Below are 17,792 nucleotides of genomic sequence, written 5' to 3' on the forward strand. Positions count from 1 at the left end.
ATTCATAAGTGCTAGTATTGTGTAATCTTAGTGCACAAATGGTTCTTACATTTATGTACTCAGGAATGAGGGGGGTACACATATTTTGGAAAATTTATACAGCAATATTTGCACCTGCTTTGAGCTACAGTTAACTTCTGGCAAACTGCTCTTTAGGACTTTGAATTTGAAGTGATACTTGAGGGATGAATATTGCTTATTTTTTTTATATACCACCTGAAAGTGTTGTACAATCAGGTTCAGTGGATATTTTTCTGTCCCTGGAGGGCTCACCATCTAAGTTTGTACCTGAAGCAATATAGGGTTAAGTGACTTGCCCAAGGTCACAAGGAATTGCAGTGGGATTTGAAGGGGGATCCCCATGTTCTCAGGTCATTTCTCTAACTATTTGGCTACTCCTCCAGGAGTTTAAAACCACCTCAAAATACCAAACGTTTGAGTTTCAGACCTTGGCTCCTTATTTGGCTCCCTCCAGATGTACGGTTTTACAAAATCTGTCGCTTACATGTAAAATAGTAAAATTGCTGCTTATATGTGTTACTAGTGCTACTTACATATGCAGAGCCAGAAGGGACAACATTCTTTTTTTTTGTAATGTTTTCCTTCTTTAAAATGACAACTTCTGATATGCATGTTGCAAAATACATGTTAAACAAGTCTTTTTGTTTGATCATATCTCTGTATAAATAGTATTTAGAAATGTTTACAGTTGTCCCTATTGATGCCTCCTTTTCCTGCTCCAGAGCAGGATCTAAACGAAGCACCACCTGAAGAAGAGGGGCAGCTTGCAGTACCGAAAAGTCATATCATTGCTTTGTGTGGTTGTTCCCCCCAGCCCCTCTCCCATGCCTTGCCTCTCCTCCAGTCCTGCAGTAGAGCAAATAGACAGTGATCATAGGCTTCTTACTTCCTAGGGGTATGACAGAGAAATGGGAAGGAGAAATATGAAGTGGAAGGATAGAAAGGTGAAATTTTAGATGGTGATGAAAGGTAAGAAGGGAGGGTATAGAGGAGATGATAATGAAAGAAAATAAGGATAATATATGTAAACATCTTTGATTGTAACACAGAATGGTGGTATGTCAAATCTATGACCCTTGAATAGATGGGGTACAGAAAAATTGGTGAAAGGATGAGGGGATGTAGGGCTAAAAAGACAACTATAAAATAGGATGTGGAGGGACAGAGATAGGGACTGGGAAGGGTGAGGAGTAATGGGGGGGGGGGGGTGGAGAGAGAGACAGAGAGAGAGAGGTGAGGTGAGGGTGCATATGGAGTAAGGAAAGTGAAAGAACAATAGACTGAAAGAAATTATCAGGAGGGAAGAGACCAAATGGAAAGAAGGAAAACAGGCGATACAAGGCAGAAGCTCAGCAGTATGAACTTGAGGGGGGCTAAAGAGAGAGCAGGGAGTCAGTCTGCCCATTTGGAGTTCAGATTGGACTGTGATTTGATCATGCAGAATTCTTTGATCATTACAGTTGCAACCATTTGCAGGATCAGGGTATGCTAAGATTGTTGTATTTGTTTTATTACATGCACTCCCCCCTCCCCCTGGGGTTTTAGCCTTAGCAAAAACTGATAAATGAAACCCTGTATCATTTGTGAAGAAACTTGCAGCTAAATTTTATGAAGCGTCTATTTATTTTTTCCATTATGTCCCACAGGTCAAACTAGAGATGAGTGGGTTATGGCCCCCTACCAGCAGGTGCAGATATAGAGAGAACACCAGAGCTCTGCCATAAAGGATACTGTGCAGCAGCCTCACTTTCAGTATTCTGTCTATCTCAGCAGGTGGATGGACATCTCCTGTGCAGCTCTGGTTTGGTGCTTGCTCCTAGTCTGTTCCCTCAGGCTTAGTGGAGCAGGAATTTTTTGGCATGGCTTTTCCTGTCTGTTGGGGTACACCTGGTAGTGCCAGGTCCCTCCACCCACCCCTAAGGTCGTCTTGTGGGCCTGTGATGTTCAGCTGCCACATAGCAATTGTACCTCCTGCCTCTTAAAAAAACAACAACAACAAAAAGCAAGAAGAACACATTTGCACCATTTCTTCAGTAAATTTGCCTCAGCTATGCTTCTGTTTTGGTCAGTGCTTGCCTGTATTTCAGTCATCTAGCCTCCTAGCCCTTTCTACACTTGACTGTAATTTTCTCCAGTTGACTGTCGGACCGGTCTTTCAGGGTTACGGTCTGCCTATTTGGCTAGCCTTCTGGCTTTGTGAGTTGGGCAAATTTTTGACGGCTTTTGGTAGGATTTCTTCCTGGTAGTCTCCTTGCGGTCCTGCTGTAGAGGTATTCTCGTCTTCTGGGGTGGTTCTAGGTCAGCCGCTCGGTGCATCCATAGCTGCACTGCCACTGTTATGGACGTGGATGGTGCACAGCTCCCTGCAGAGGCCAGCCTCCTTGATTAGGCTTCACGCCTTGTCAGTTGTTCCTTGTCCTATGGAGCAGCACTGTCCCTTTTGGGAGTCTCATCTTACCCTTTGGCTGTTTTTGATTCAATGCCTATTTCCTCTGCCTTCTCCAGAATGCAGGGACCCCGAGCTACCTTCCGAGGAGGTAGTTGCCCTCCAACTCTTTGGTGCAGCCGCAGTGGGGTTCAGACCCGTCTTCTTGTTGCTGGATGTTTGATGCTCTGTTGATTTTTTTTTTTCCCCCTGTCTGGGGGGTTGGTATGCAGAATCCCAGATCAGTCTGTCACCTTTGTTGACCCTGTTTTTTGAAACTCCTAGCTGGAGCTCTTGGTGCGGCTCTCAGTTCTCTCCCCCTTCAAAGGTTTCAGTCCCTTCTTGCCTATGGAGGATCTTCAATTCCTTTGCATCTATGTCCGTTCTCAACTTGGCCTGTCTTCTGCAGAGCTTTACAATCTTTGGCTCTTATGAGGTTCCCAGTTTCTGGTCACTTTTGGAAGTTCCTCCCTCTGATATTCGTGACTTGGTTGCCTGGCCCTTGTCTCTCTGCTTTTCAGGGGGTTCCTGCAACACTTAACCTTCCCTCTGCTTGATCAGCCACAGAGATTCTATCCCGGATCCCTTACTGTGGGGGTTTGTCTGCACTGTCAGTCCATGTGGTGGTTTTCAACTGCTCCTGTTTTCTGGGGGGTTTCAAGGTAGACGTGTCCGCCTTCAGCCCTCAGCCTTGGTTTGGGCAGTAGGGGAGTCTTAGCGGTCTGGCTGTCACACCGAGCCTTGCCGCACCTCTGACCATCTCCTGGTCTACTTCCTGGTCCTCCTCAGCTGCTGGTCATAGGGCTTGGCCCTGGCTCTGCCCATTGGGCTCAACCTGGCTCCGGCTCTGGCCATTGAGCCTGGTCTGGCTCCAGCTTTGGCTGTCCAGTATGGCCTCCCTCCAGCTCTGTTTAGCAAGCTGAGCTTTCCTCTGGCTGGGCCATCAAGCCTTGTTCCAGCTCTGGTCATTGATCTGGTCTGGCTTGAGCCCTGGTCATCGGACTTAGCTTTGCTCCTGCTTCTTCCATGGCACCATGGCTGGACACGTGCCCTTGCCTTGCATTATAGCTTCTCTTTAGCTGTTGGTCCTGCACACCTCACTGGGGTGGACCTAGGTGCCACATGGGGTTCGGAGTATGTGGCGGCTTCTCGTGTCTGTTACCTGTTTGGGACACTGCAAGGTTCAGCTGACTACTGGGGGTTCCTCCAGTTGAGCTCTGCTTCCCGATGGTCTTCTGCCCTTGAGCGCCGCTCTTTCGTGGCCATGTTCTCTGTGGACTTGTACATACTTCCCGTTTTCCAGGGTTTCTTCATGCTTCGCGTGGCTTTCTCCTCATCTGGTCAGGGGGTTTTGGTTGCTCCATCCCTCGCTATGCTGCAATTTGTTTCTCTGGTCACTGTGGACCACTCTGCGTTGGCTGGTGGCTCTTCCTTCGCTGCAGCATCCATGGATACTTACTATTGGCCAAGAGGCCAAGGCCTTTCAGGCAGCTTACCTATTTTCAGGGATTACCGTGCCCCACTCTATTTGTAGACTGCTTTGGTACGTCCCACTCATCTCTGGCTTGATCTGTGGGATGTAATGGAAGGAAAGATTGTTTCTTACCTGATAATTTTCTTTCCTGTAGGCAATCCAGAGGCCTGCCCTTGGTTTCCTTTGCAACATGGTGTTGGGTATATGTGTGTCATCTTCTTGAAGACTTGCGTTTGAGTTCAATTACAGGAGTCGTTTTTAAAGGACGGTTGATGTAGGAGTATGACCACGGTTGATTGACCACAGTTGCAGCTGGTTCTTCCCTTCTTTGAGTCAGAGGCAGGAGTTTTCTTCATGGGCTCATGGGCTTCTTCTTGCTTTGGTATTGAACATACTGAAAGTGAGGCTGCTGCACAGTATCCTTTATGGCAGAGCTCTGGCGTTCTCTCTATCTCCACCTGCTGGTAGGGGGACATAACCCACTCCTCTCTAGATTGAACTTTTGGGACTCAAGGAAAGAAAATTAGCAGGTAAGAAACATAATTTTCCCTTTAATTTTATTTTGCTAGTTTTACTTTCCTCTGTTTGCCATTACCCAGTTGTCTGACTGCAGCTTCATGTATTGTTTCAAGGATGCTCTTGCTTCAGATGAAGAAGTATTCAGTCAAAAGGAGCTAGACCTGAAGAGTTTACAGGAACAGATCCAGGGTCTGACCCAGGAAAACCAAGAACATTTACTATCACTTAAAGAAGCAGAACAGATGCATACATTACAGGTATGTATTTATTTTTACCTTTGTTTACCTACAATACAGTTTCAAAGAACTGAGTTGAATGACAGAGGCTTCATGCATGTTAGAATATGTTTATAAGAGTAACAGAATATTAACCTTTATGTATTGGTATTTATTTATTTATTATTTTTAAAATAATATACAATATCCAAATAGTATCACAGTACCAGGATACAATAGAAACTCAGAAAAATACAGATACTCAATAATTCAAGAATAGTTCTAATCTTCGTCCACAATAAGAGGTAATCGGATCCAAGATAAAGGGAATTTTAAAAAATGATTAAATCTAAGAGATACATCCCTCCCACATTTTTACTTCAGCCACCTTCTAACAGTGAACATTAGGAACAACATTTTAACATTAACTTCTCTGGCATTTAAAAATTCTTCTAATTGTTTGGGCTCAAAAAACTGAAATTGTTTACTCTCAGTTAATATTATACAATTACATGGAAAACTTAACACATAACTAGCACCAAGATCCTGTACCCTAGACCGCAGGGCCATAAAGGCCTTATGCCTTGCTTGTGTTCCTCTTCCATGGCGTCCCACAGATCAATCCAGAGACTTGTGGGTTGTGTCCCTCTACCAGCAGATGGAGATAGAGAGAACCTCCGAGGTCTGCTGTATGTGGACCTGTGCAACAAGCTGAACCTCAGTATTCTCTCTATCTAGCAGGTGGAGGGACATCTCTGTGCAGCTCTGGTTTGATCTGGCTACTGGTGTCCTTTGGGGCCTAGTTTAGCACAGACAGGGGTTGAGTGACTGTTTGCAGCTTGTGGTGTACACTTGGTGGTGCCAGGTCCCTCCCAGTCTCCCCCTACCTTTCCTCCATCACCCAGGGCTGTTGGCCTGATCGGGTGTTTCCTTTCTCTCCTGACTAAAAAAAAAAAAAAAAAAAGGTAAGAGACTGTTTTTGTTAAATCATATGGAGGAACTAGATGTTCTGCCGAGTCAGTTTTGGGGCAGGCATTTGTGGAGCATGTCAGTGTCTTCTGAGGCAGCTACGCGCTGCTCCTGGTATGGGGGCCGGAGAATAGCTTCGGGGGAGTGTGAGTCCTGCCTCTGTCAACCCACGGAAGCGCAGGGGATAGTTTCGGCGGTTTTCTCGTGGCAGTTAGTGCAGCGCGCGTTGGCTGGCGCCATTTCTTCATCTCAGGTGCGACCCGCTCTGCACGTGGTGGTTGATAGACAAGAGGCGCAGCACGCTTCTGTGGCACAGGCTCCGATGGAGGGAAGCGATGTACAGGGAGCAGGGGAGTGCCTTGCATTTCCTTTTTCCCCGGATTTTGTTTTATTAATACACAATGCCTTTCTTTTGAAGAAGTCAGGAGCTTCTCTTCAGGCAGCCCCGTCTCTTCCTCAGCAAACTTCAGTTGCTGCAACCTCTCAGTCTTTCCTGCCAAAACGTCCCTGGGTGGAGATTTTGGATCCCGAGGAGCTATCTGACACAGATGGCCCAGTTTTGTCTCCAGGCTCTCCCTCAGAATCTTTGGATTTGGCAGATGAGGTCACCCTGCCCTCTGAGGAGGGGGATGATCTGACTGCTGCCTGCCTTTTTTTCGTAGGGAAGAGCTTCCTTCCCTGATTGTTAGGGCTTTTGAGGTTTTGGCCATTTCCCTCCTGAATCGTCAGAGGGAACAGGTCCGGTGCCCTCTGTTATATCTGGCACCAAATGCCCACCTCGTTCCTTTCATTTGCATGAGACCATGAAGATCCTTTTTTCGGCGCAGTGGGATACGCCGGACAGTGGACTTAAGGTTGCTTAGAGCTATGTTGCGTCTTTACGCGCTACCTGCTCATGAAGGTCGCTACGGTGAATTCATTAATCATAGCGGTCACTAAGTAAACTACTCTCCCTGTGGAGGGTGATATGGTGCTCAAGAACCCTCAGGATCGTAAGTTGGAGACTTGCTTGAAGCTTTCCTTGAAGTAGCTGCCCTTTCCCTGCAGGCTTCAGTTTGTGGCTCCTATGCAGCGCGGGCATGCTTATCATGGGTACAAAAAGCCTCATCTCCGGAAGATCTCGTGGCTGTTTTGCCGGCCTTGGAGTCTGGTTTAGCCTTCCTTGCGGATCTTCTTTATGATCTTTTGAGGGCTTCGGCGAAGGAGGTTTCTCTAGCAGTCACTGCGCGTTGCTGACTGTGGTTGCGGCATTGGGCTGCAGACGTGGCCTCTAAGTCACGTTTAGCAAGGCTTCCTTTTTGTTTGGGACGGACTTAGAACAGATTGTAAAGGACCTCGTTGACTCTAAGGGCCAGTGCCTCCCGGAGGACAGATCCAAGTTTGTACGACCGGCGGGACCTAGACCTAAGTGTAGGGATACACGGCGTTACCATCCAGGTCACAGGTTCTCTTTTCAGAGAGCAAGGCCTTCTCAGAGGTCTCAGCCCTTTCGAGGTGACAGGCGGGCCTTCCTTTCCGGTAACAGAAACCAGCTCGCAGCCAGATCCGCCCAATGATGGGGTCCTGGTCCATATCCAGCCGGTTATTGGGGGCAGACTGTCCCTATTCCTGGTGGAGTAGACCAGGGTAACATCCGATGAATGGGTCTTGGAGGTTATCAGAGACGGCTACAATTTAGAATTGGCTCGCCCGATAGTAGGCTCTTTTCTGGAATCTCCTTGCAAATGTCCCGCCAAGGTGTGGGCCGTTCGACACACCCTCCTCAACTTACAACGGCTGGGTGACCTCCTCAACTTACAACGGCTGGGTTTACCCCCAGCAGAAAGAGGGTGTGGTCGATACTCCATTTATTTTGTGGTGCCAAAAAAGGGTGGTTCTTGGCAACCTGTCTTAGATCTCAAGTGCGTCAACAGGTCCTTATGGGTTTGGCTTTTCCGCATGGAAACCCTCCAATTGGTGATTGCAGCGGTACAGCCAGGGGAGTTTTTGACCTCTCTCGATTTTAGAGGCCTATTTACACATTCCAATCTGGCCTCCCCACAGGCGCTTTCTTCGCTTTGCAGTGCTCGGTCGTCTTTTTCAATTCAAAGCAATGCCCTTCGGCCTAGCCACAGCGCCTCGGACCTTTTCCAAGGTCCTGGTAGTAGTGGCGGCCTATCTCAGGAAGGAAATGATTCAGGTCCATCCCTATCTAGAGACTGGCTTGTGCAGGCGTCGTCTTTTGAGGAGAATCGGCGGGCAACCGACAAAGTGGTCGGGTTGCTTCAGTCGCTTGGTTAGGTGATCAACTTCCTGAAGTGCAGCCTAACACCTTCCCAAACGCTGGAATACTTGGGGGTGTGCTTCGATACCCGAACATGGCTAGTTTCTCTTCCTTCAGCTCCAGCACAGCGGTTACAGGCTCAGTTATAAGCGATCTTTCAAACTCCGAACCCACGGGCTTGGGACTATGTACAAGTTCTAGGTTCCATGGCCTCCACATTGGACGTGGTAAAGTGGGCCAGAGCTCACATGCGCCCCCTCCAGCGGCACCTTCTGAGCCGTTGCTCTCCGCTCTCGGAGGATTACGAGGTTTGGGTGCCATGTTCGGCCCGTCTTCACACAATCATGCATTGGTGGTTCATTCAAAAGAATCTGGTGTCGGGCATTCCTCTGGCAACCCCAGACTGGAAGATAGTGACCACGGATGTGTCGCTGTCTGGCTGGGGGGCTCATTGCCTGCAACAGATGGCCCAGGGCATTTGGACTTCGACGGAGGCGTTATGGTCCATCAACCGCTTGGAGTTACGGGCGATTCGTCTGGTCCTTCAAGAGTTTCTGTCTCTTCTCCACGGTTGCCCAGTTCGAGTTCTTTCGGACAATGTGACGGCGGTCGCCTACGTAAACCGTCAGGGGGGTACCAGGAGTGCACCCCTTGTGCGCAAAGTGGCTCTGATCTGCTGTTGAGCAGAGACTCATCTCTCTTTCTTGACAGCGGCTCATATAGCGGGGGTCACAGAATGTGCAAGCAGACTTTCTCAGTTGCCACAAGTTGGAGCCGGGGGAATGGACGCTCTCCCCTCTGGCCTTTGATCAGATAGCTGCCCGTTGGGGGATGCCAGAGATGGACTTAATGGCCACCGCTTTCAATGCGAAGGTTGCCCGTTTCTTCAGCAGGGGACGAGAGCTGGGCTCAGAAGGCATCAATGCCCTTCTTCAACCTTGGTCCAGGGGCCTGCTCTATGCCTTTCCCCCATGGCCAACGGTGGGAAGGTTATGGACTCACGTTGCCAGTCATCCCGGTCGAGTGAACCTAGTGGCCCCGGATTGGGCCAGACGACCCTGGTACGCAGATGTGATCAGGCTTCTGATTGTCCTTTTTCTGCTACCAGCGCAAGATGGTCTCCTGCTGCAGGGGCCAATCATGATGGAGGATCCCTACCCCTTTGTTCTTAGGGCCTGGCCCTTGAAAGGGCGAGGTTGAGAAGAAAAAGGTATCTGGGCACGGTTATCACTACGATGCTGTAGGCTCGGAAAAGATCCACCTCAATAGCTTATGCTAGGGTGTGGCGTACCTTTGATTCGTGGTGTGCGAGTTCAGGATTGTCTTCTCTGGAAGATATCTGCAGGGCAGCTACATGGGCTTCGATCCATACATTCACTGGTCATTATTGGGTGGATGTGGCAGCTTGTCAAGATGCGGTGTTTGGCTCGTCGGTGATTTCTGCCGGGTTGGGGTTGTCCTGTCCTACTTGAGGACTGATTGGGTACATCCCACAAGTCTCTGGATTGATCTGTGGGATGCCATGGATGGAAAAATTAATTCTTACCTGATACTTTTCTTTCTATTAGTCCCAACAGATCAATCCAGAGGCCCCCCTGGGTTTTACTGTCTGCGGTTTTGTTGCGGTTGGTTAGGTTTTTTCGGGTTCCGTTGTTCTGAATGTTCCTTCTTTGATTAAAAAATAAAATAAATATAGAACTGGTAGAAGTATGTTGGACAATTGGTCTGACAATGTCAGGAGAGTTTTTCTATTGTTTCCATTCCACTGCTTTGGTATCGTTCATACTGAGGTTCAGCTGCCTGCACAGGTCCACATATAGCAAACCTCGGAGGTTTTTCAGTGCATCAGATTTCAGACAATTTATTTAATAGCCTAACACCCTTTTCAATGAGCTTTCAGAGGCTAAAACCTCCTGACTAAGGTCAGTATAATGCTGTTACGGTATCCTCTCCTGACCTAAGGAAGGAAGTATTGGTCTCTGAAACTTTATTAACAAAGGTACCATATTACATTATCCTAAATTAAAAATAAATGTATTTTCTTTACCTTTGTTGTATGGCCATTTACTTTTTCTCATTGTGTTGCTCCCAGTCTCTAGATTCTGCTTTCCTTTGTTTTCGCTTAACTCTTCTGCCAGGGTTTCCTGGCCATTTCTCATTTTTCTCTCCTTTTTCTTTGTTTTCTTCAATATTTTTCTGCCTCTCTCTCTGTCCAGATTTAATTCATTCTTACTATCCATTCTTTAATTTCCCCTCTTTCTCTCCCCATCCTTCCATCCAGTGTCTCTCTCCCCATCCATCCGTTTTCCCTCTTTCTCTCCCCATCCTTCCATCTGCTTTTTCCCTCTTTCTCTCCCCATCCTTCCATCTGCTTTTTCCCTCTTTTTCACAGGACCCCAAAGTCATCCACAAAGGAAAGATATTCAACATAAAGGGATCTTTCACTGGCTCATCTTCCAATGTGGTATATATCATTCAGTGTAAAAAATGTAACGAAGGATGCTATATTGGAGAAACAGGCCAGATGCTTAAGACAAGATTCAATTTACATAGACATGACATGAACAATACAGCCAGTAGGGCCCCCACCCTGGTGGGACAGCAGTTCACAGAACCAGGACACTGTACCAGTGATTCCACAGTGAGAATACTGAAAGGTAACTTTAAAACCATACAAGAACATAAGACCTTTGAAGTCAGAATGATTGAATATTTTAACACCCAACAGAAAGGACTTAACAAGGATCTGGGGTTCTTAACCCATTATAAACCATAAAGCTGTATGTCTCTGTTGATCACCCCACCCCTCACCTATCCACACCCATCCTGTCAGAATATCAATGATATGCTTTGATGTCCCCATGCATACCTCCGACCCACCCCCATCCTCCCACCCTGTCAGACTGTCATAGTAATGCTTGAATGTTTTCACTTATATACACTGTCAGCTAGCACATTTGCTTATTTCCGATCTGACAAAGAAGGGCAACCTTCGAAAGCTAATCAAGAAATGTATTAAGTTATGTCCAATAAAAAAGGTATCTTATTTTCTTTTCCATGTTTTATTTTGTTTGATTTCTATTGATAACCTCTGATTTGTTTTAAACTTACTACACTGTAGTTTCATCGCATGCCCCTAGTCCTAATATTTTTGGAAAGCGTGAACAGACGCTTCACATCCACCTGTTCCACTCCACTCATTATTTTATATGCCTCTATCATGTCTCCCCTCAGCCGTCTCTTCTCCAAACTGAAGAGCCCTAGCCTCCTTAGTCTTTCTTCATAAGGAAGTCGTCCCATCCCCACTATCATTTTAGTCGCCCTTCTCTGCACCTTTTCCAATTCTACTATATCTTTCTTGAGATGCGGCGACCAGAATTGAACACAATACTCAAGGTGCGGTCGCACCATGGAGCGATACAACGGTATTATAACATCCTCACACCTGTTTTCCATACCTTTCCTAATAATACCCAACATTCTATTCGTTTTCCTAGCCGCAGCAGCACACTGAGCAGAAGGTTTCTGTGTATTATTGACGACGACACCCAGATCCCTTTCTTGGTCCGTAACTCCTAACGTGGAACCTTGCATGACGTAGCTATAATTCGGGTTCTTTTTTCTCACATGCATCACCTTGCACTTGCTCACATTAAATGTCATCTGCCATTTAGCTGCCCAGTCTCTCAGTCTCGTAAGGTCCTTCTGTAATTTTTCACAATCCTGTCGCGAGTTAACACTTTGAATAACTTTGTGTCATCAGCAAATTTAATTACCTTGCTAGTTACTCCCAGCCAGTAGGGAATGACTATGTAGGGAAAAACTGCTTTCAGGCTGGGGCCTCTCATCAGATGGGAAGGAATGTGATGAATCTGGCTTTTACTCTGACTTAGCTCAGAATGCAATTCAGGTTTTAACAAAAAGTATGCAGTGTACTATTATACTAATGTTAGCTAAAATAATGTGATATCCAGGAATTCAGTGCCATGCCTAGGCAACTGCCTGGGCACCAGCTAAACTAGGCTACTGCACTACTAACATGGTACTCAAACTAGGGTACATATATGTGTGTGTGTGTGTGTGTGTGTACATATATCTAAGCCAAAAACAGGTAATTTGCTATTACTTAGGCAATTGCCTAACTTCCACATAGTCTGTTTGCTGCAGTTACCATCAGCCGGGCTATAGCTTAACAAAAAAACAGGTTTAACTGAGCCAATAAAATAAGCTGCTGGTGTTTGCAGCCAGGATACTGTCAGAGAATAATGGCCACCTATGTAAGTGTAAGATAAATTTAAAAGAATCATTTATGTATATAGTTGAAGATGATGTGGCTAACACTTTTGGTGCAGTGATAGAGACCCCCTTTACCCTCTGGTCCTTTGTGTTGACAAGAGCCAATGATGATAACCCATCCCTGCTTTACAGAGCATGGAAACAAAAATTGGGTACGTTCAAGGGGTGAGGGCCTGATGGAGGTATTTTTCTGGTGCGTTCTAAGTTCCCAAGTGGATAATGTATAATAACTGGCTTTAATTTCTTGTAACTAGGTTAATATTTTATTCAGAGAAGTTTGATTATTGATCCACAAATTGCAGTGCATCAGACATTGCACACATTTGGCCTTCTTCTTCTGGACTGCAGTTGAGCTTTGTCTCATTTCTAATATAAATTTAAAAGGGAGTGATAGAGGCAAATGCCTCTTCACTAAAGATATGCATTTTTTTTTGCATGCATTCAGTTTGTTAATGCCTTAAGAAATGTAGTGCACACAAAAATCAATTTAATGTGCATTACGTATGAATTAATATGAGTATAATTGATTTGCACCTATTACAAAGTTCAAACACAACTCAGTGAATATAATGACCCAAAAATTCTGAAAATGAATCAAAAGATTTATTGTAGAGAGAATCCATAAAAGTGGAGAACTCAATAGATCCCACGAGGCGTAAAGTGAAAAATAAAAAAGGTGGGAATATTAGCCAGGCTATCCAAAGAATGGAACCAAATTATCTTTAAAATAAGCAGAATTTAATAATTTTCAAACAAATGATAATAAAACAATCACACATTAAAAGTGACTCGACACAACGTTGTGTTTCGGTCGGATAGGCCTGCATCAGGAGTCTTGTAATCAAGGTGAACAATGAATTAAACACATCGAAGGAATCTCAAATCACGAATAAAAGATTCCAAGGATAAAGGTCTGCAGACAAGACCTAAAAATGATCTTGAAAAAGACCGTTACGCAAGTGGACCGTCTGTCGCAGTAATCTCTGCAGTTTTTTTTTGTTTGTTACATTTGTACCCCGCGCTTTCCCACTCATGGCAGGCTCAATGCGGCTTACATGGGGCAATGGAGGGTTAAGTGACTTGCCCAGTCACAAGGAGCTGCCTGTGCCTGAAGTGGGAATTGAACTCCGTTCCTCAGAACCAAAGTCCACCACCCTAACCACTAGGCCACTCCTCCACTCCAAAAGATTTATTGGCCATGAATATCCCTTGATGGCACAGTGGAGCATTGTAGACTTATATTCCGGACTATACTCAGCTGGTATATGAGCCAGAAGGTTTTTCTATAGGAAAACAAATCACCAGAATATTGCCTATTTGTGATGTATATTCATTGTATAAGTGGAACTGGGGTCATTTTTTCAAAGCCTGGACTTCACAATGAGTCAGAAGTAAAATTATCATATTCTTAATTGCATGCGTTCAATTTTATGTGTGTTTTTGTGTGCTTGCAATACCCAGGTTAGAGATACCACAGCTTTTACCAGTTTGGCGAGGCTTGGAATTTTACACCAGCTGGCATTCATCTGCCCCTGAGGCAGTCGTTTTGTCAAAACATGGCCATGTTGGGCAAACTTGTTTCAACCTGGGAGCTAGAAGTGGCAATACAGAGTATTTTCTTCATACAGTCTCCTTCTCTTCTTTCTCCCATATGATTTATGGTGAGGATCACTGACCATTTTAATAGACCTTTAGACCAACTCCATCCTGTTTGTATATTTTTGAAGATGCCTTTCCTGAATTGTTAATCCAACAAATAAGTTGTCCCTTTCACTTTGTTATTCTTTTTTCAGTCCTATCTTAATTGAAACACAGCAATTATACAGTTTTCATCTACCACCCCTTCTGTAAAAAAACAAAATAAAAGAAACACTTTCCTTAGGTGACTCCAGAACCTAAAACGCTTACCTTCATCCTATGCCTTCTCATTCCAGAGTTTTCTTTCAATTGAAAGAGACTCTCCTCCTATGTGTTAATGAATATATTTAAATGTCTCTATCATAGCCCCTCTCTCCTTTCTTCCAGAGTATACATATTTAGATCTCTGTAAGTCCGCATATGCTTTATGATGGAGACCACTGGCCAGTTTTGAGCACCTCTTAAGTGGCTATCTGAAAAGCCATTGTTTGTTTGTTTGTTTGTTTGTTTTTTATCTTTGAGCATGGTATACAGTATGTATAGATCTTTTTCTTCCTTATGTAGGGAGTTTTTTGTTACTTGTGGATGTTTTTTCGGAAAGGAGGAGGAGCCCATGATACAGGCCAATTCAGTGGAGTCCTAATTAATGGTTCCCTGGGCTATTGAGGCTAGTTTATAAAGTATATGATATATATCAGTATTGTGCAATTTCTCACAGAGTGTATAGCAAGAGTGCATCCATTAGTTTTTTGATACAGTATGTAGTACAATGATGATGAAAACATTTTTGCTAGTTAATAGTTTTATTTTGGGCATATATGAACAGCTTCATAGTTTAAAGATAAAACAAAAAGGAGGTAAAAACCCTCACGAAACCGTGAGATATGAAGCAAAAAAGTGAGGAGAATGAATAAGGATACCAAATAATATGTTTATTCACATAAAAAATGACCCATGTGAATTACGTCATTTTTTATGTGAATAAACATATTATTTGGTATCCTCATTCATTCTCCTCACTTTTTTGCTTCACAGCTTCATAGTTTAACACATTACTTTGTTCTGTTTGCTTTTCAGAATGAGAAAATGATAGAACAGCAGCTTCTTATTGACGAACTACAAGATAAACTAATGAAGCTGACAGCATCCCAGCAAACATCTGAAGAAAAGCTGGTTCCTCTGATTTCTTTCCAACGACCTTATAGTGTGCCACTCACTCACAACTTCCAGCTACTCTCCAACAGTTTGATGCAATCCATTCAGATGCCTGCCTTGCCCAAGTCCAGACAAGTACAAACAAAACTAATACTAATTTAGAGCTGAATTTAGTTTTGGACCATGCTTCAAAATAGGCTGAATTTCCATTAGGGTTTTTTTCTGGTGATCAGTGAATAATAAATTTGGATCATGATTCTTCCAGAAAATGACCAGGATGGAGGGAGGTCCAAAAGTTAATACGCTACATGATCAAATGTATTTTCTTTTCTGCCTCCTGCCTTTTATTTTGCTGCTATTTTCAGTTAAGGTGACTTTGTGTTCAGCCAATTAACAAGTTTCCTGTGCAGTGGTATAAGCCAGTGTTTCCCAAGTCCGGTCCTGGAGTACCCCTTGCCAGTCAGGTTTTCAGGATATCCACAATGAATATACATGAGAGATTTGCATATAATGGAGGCAGTGTATACAAATCAAGTTCATACATAATCATTGGGGGTATCCTGAATACCTGACTGGCAAAGGGGTACTCCAGGACTGGACTTGGGAAACACTGGTATAAGCAACTCAAATACAGTCAAAACAAATAGGGCTCTATTTTCAAAAGTGAGCCAAACAAATTCTTCAGCAGTTTGCCAAATTATGTTCTTACGTTGGGCCATTTGCACACAAAAGTGCACAAATTCTAGTTCATATGGCATGAGCAATAATAAAGTTGCATATTAACATAAATTAAGTGGACAGATTGCCAAGTGGTATGTGCGTTTGTTCAGATACCTGAGCATTTACTTTCTTTTAAAAACATTGGTTTACATAACTTGGAGGTCTTTTTAGTAAAGTGCACTAAGAAGTTAATATGGGTGAAGGACGTCCAAGTTTTAGGCACGCCCAAGTCCCGCCTTCGCTACGCCTCTGATATGCCCCCTTGAACTTTGTCCGTCCTTGCAACGGAGTGCAGTTGGAGACGTCCTAAATCGAGCTTCGATTATACCGATTTGGACATCCCTTGGAGAAGGACGTCCATCTCCCGATTTATGTCGAAAGATGGATGTCCTTCTCTTTCGAAAATGAGCCCCAAAGTTCCATAGTTTACTAAGGAACTTATTAAATCTAAGTGCTTTGACAATGAGTCCCTATGTAACTTTATAAGTCTAAGGGCCTTTTTACTAAGCGGTGGTAAGATGTTTTAATCTGGCAGTAGCAATAACTTATTGCTAATTGGAATGCCTTCCTTTATCTTACTGGATAAAATGGATAGATTGTACGGGTCTTCATCTGCCGACATCTACTATGTTATTATGGGGCATATTTCCAAAGTGCTTTGAAAATACTCCCCATAATAACATAGCAGATGAAGACCCGTATGGTCCATTCAGTTTATCCAGTAAGATAAAGGAAGGCATTCCAATTAGCAATAAGTTATTGCTACTGCCAGATTAAAACAGCCTTTAAAATAATAAATAGTAAGAAAGGGTATTTACCCAGAGCCTCCAAAATTATGAGAAAACCTCTAAAAATGGTCCAAGTGTCGATCACAGTTTGCTGCAGACATGAAAAGCTGGAACCGCTGTTGAACCAGCTTAAAACACTGAGGGGCCCTTTTACTAAGGCACGCTGAAAAATGGCCTGCAGTAGTGTAGACTCGTGTTTTGGGCGAGCACAGAATCATTTTTCAGCTCACCTGTAAAATATGCCTTTTTAAAATTGTTGCTGAAAATGGTCGTGTTGGAGATGGATGTTAGGTTTAATGGGTCTTCCTTAGCATGGCACTTCTTATGCTGGGAATGGGATTTTTTGATTTAAGTCATGTCTTTCTCAGTTGTAGCTCAAGACAAGTTGCCTCAGGTATAAGTTTACTATACTTGAATGTGATGGAGAGTTATGTGACTTACCCACAAGGAGCCACAGTGGTATTTGAACTATTCTAATAATTAGACTACTCCTTCTCTTCTAGCTCTTTTGATTTTCTTTTAATATCAGAGGTTAAGTAGTTGGTGATGGTGAAAAAGTTGTACGTGCGTTTTCTCATTTTTCTTGTTATTTTGAGGTACATACAAGTCCTCCCATGTATTCCCTGGATCGGGTAGTGGCAGGATTCCGAACTCGCAGTCAGATGGTAATAGATCACCTAGAACAGCAAGATGAAGTTCTTCATTGTCAGTTCTCAGATCAGAGTGATGAAGATAATCATGAAAACAATAAAGAAAACAGAAAGAAGTCTGCTTTCAGGTAAATTGTATTTGCATATGCATTCTAATTTGAATTAGTCTTGCATTGCTCTGCTGCTGTTCCAGCTCAATTCAACCAATTATTTCTTGCTCATGATTTTTGGAACATTGGAAAATATGTTTAGAAATAAATTTGAAAGAATTAATTCAAATATGGCCACCCTTCTTTGGAAGTGAGTCCTATTTCTCTTTCATCTTTCTGGAATCACATAGGGGGTCTTTTACTAAGGCATGCTCATGTTTTAAGCCGCACTAAAATTGGGCGCATGCTAAATGTTAGAGACACCCATAGGAATGCATTGGTGTCTCTAACATTTAGCACGCACCCAATTTTAGCGCATGCTAAAAACATGAGCGCGCCTTAGTAAAAGACCCCCATAATTTATGTCTTTGAGCTAAACCACTGCAAAAACTGCTCTGCCCAATATTCAAAGAGATATAACCAGGTAGGAGAGCTTCCTGCCTAGTTAAATCACTTCTTCCTGCCTACCACAGATAGTCAGTGGCACATAGCATCACATCACAACATCAT

General features: G+C 44.0%; 1 protein-coding gene across 1 annotated transcript in view; it reads left to right on the forward strand.

Moving 5' to 3' along the window:
- KIF27 (kinesin family member 27) overlaps positions 1-17,792 on the forward strand; it is a 199,491-nt gene that overhangs the window by 33,113 nt on the left and 148,586 nt on the right. Inside the window, exons 5-7 of the mRNA XM_030193692.1 lie at positions 4,553-4,696; positions 14,898-15,110; positions 17,080-17,261. Coding sequence (XP_030049552.1) covers positions 4,553-4,696; positions 14,898-15,110; positions 17,080-17,261 — 539 coding nt within the window. The remainder of the gene's footprint in view (positions 1-4,552; positions 4,697-14,897; positions 15,111-17,079; positions 17,262-17,792) is intronic.

The sequence above is a fragment of the Microcaecilia unicolor genome, chromosome 2, assembly GCF_901765095.1.
Source record: "Microcaecilia unicolor chromosome 2, aMicUni1.1, whole genome shotgun sequence".
In the NCBI taxonomy this organism is placed as follows: Eukaryota; Metazoa; Chordata; class Amphibia; order Gymnophiona; family Siphonopidae; genus Microcaecilia; species Microcaecilia unicolor.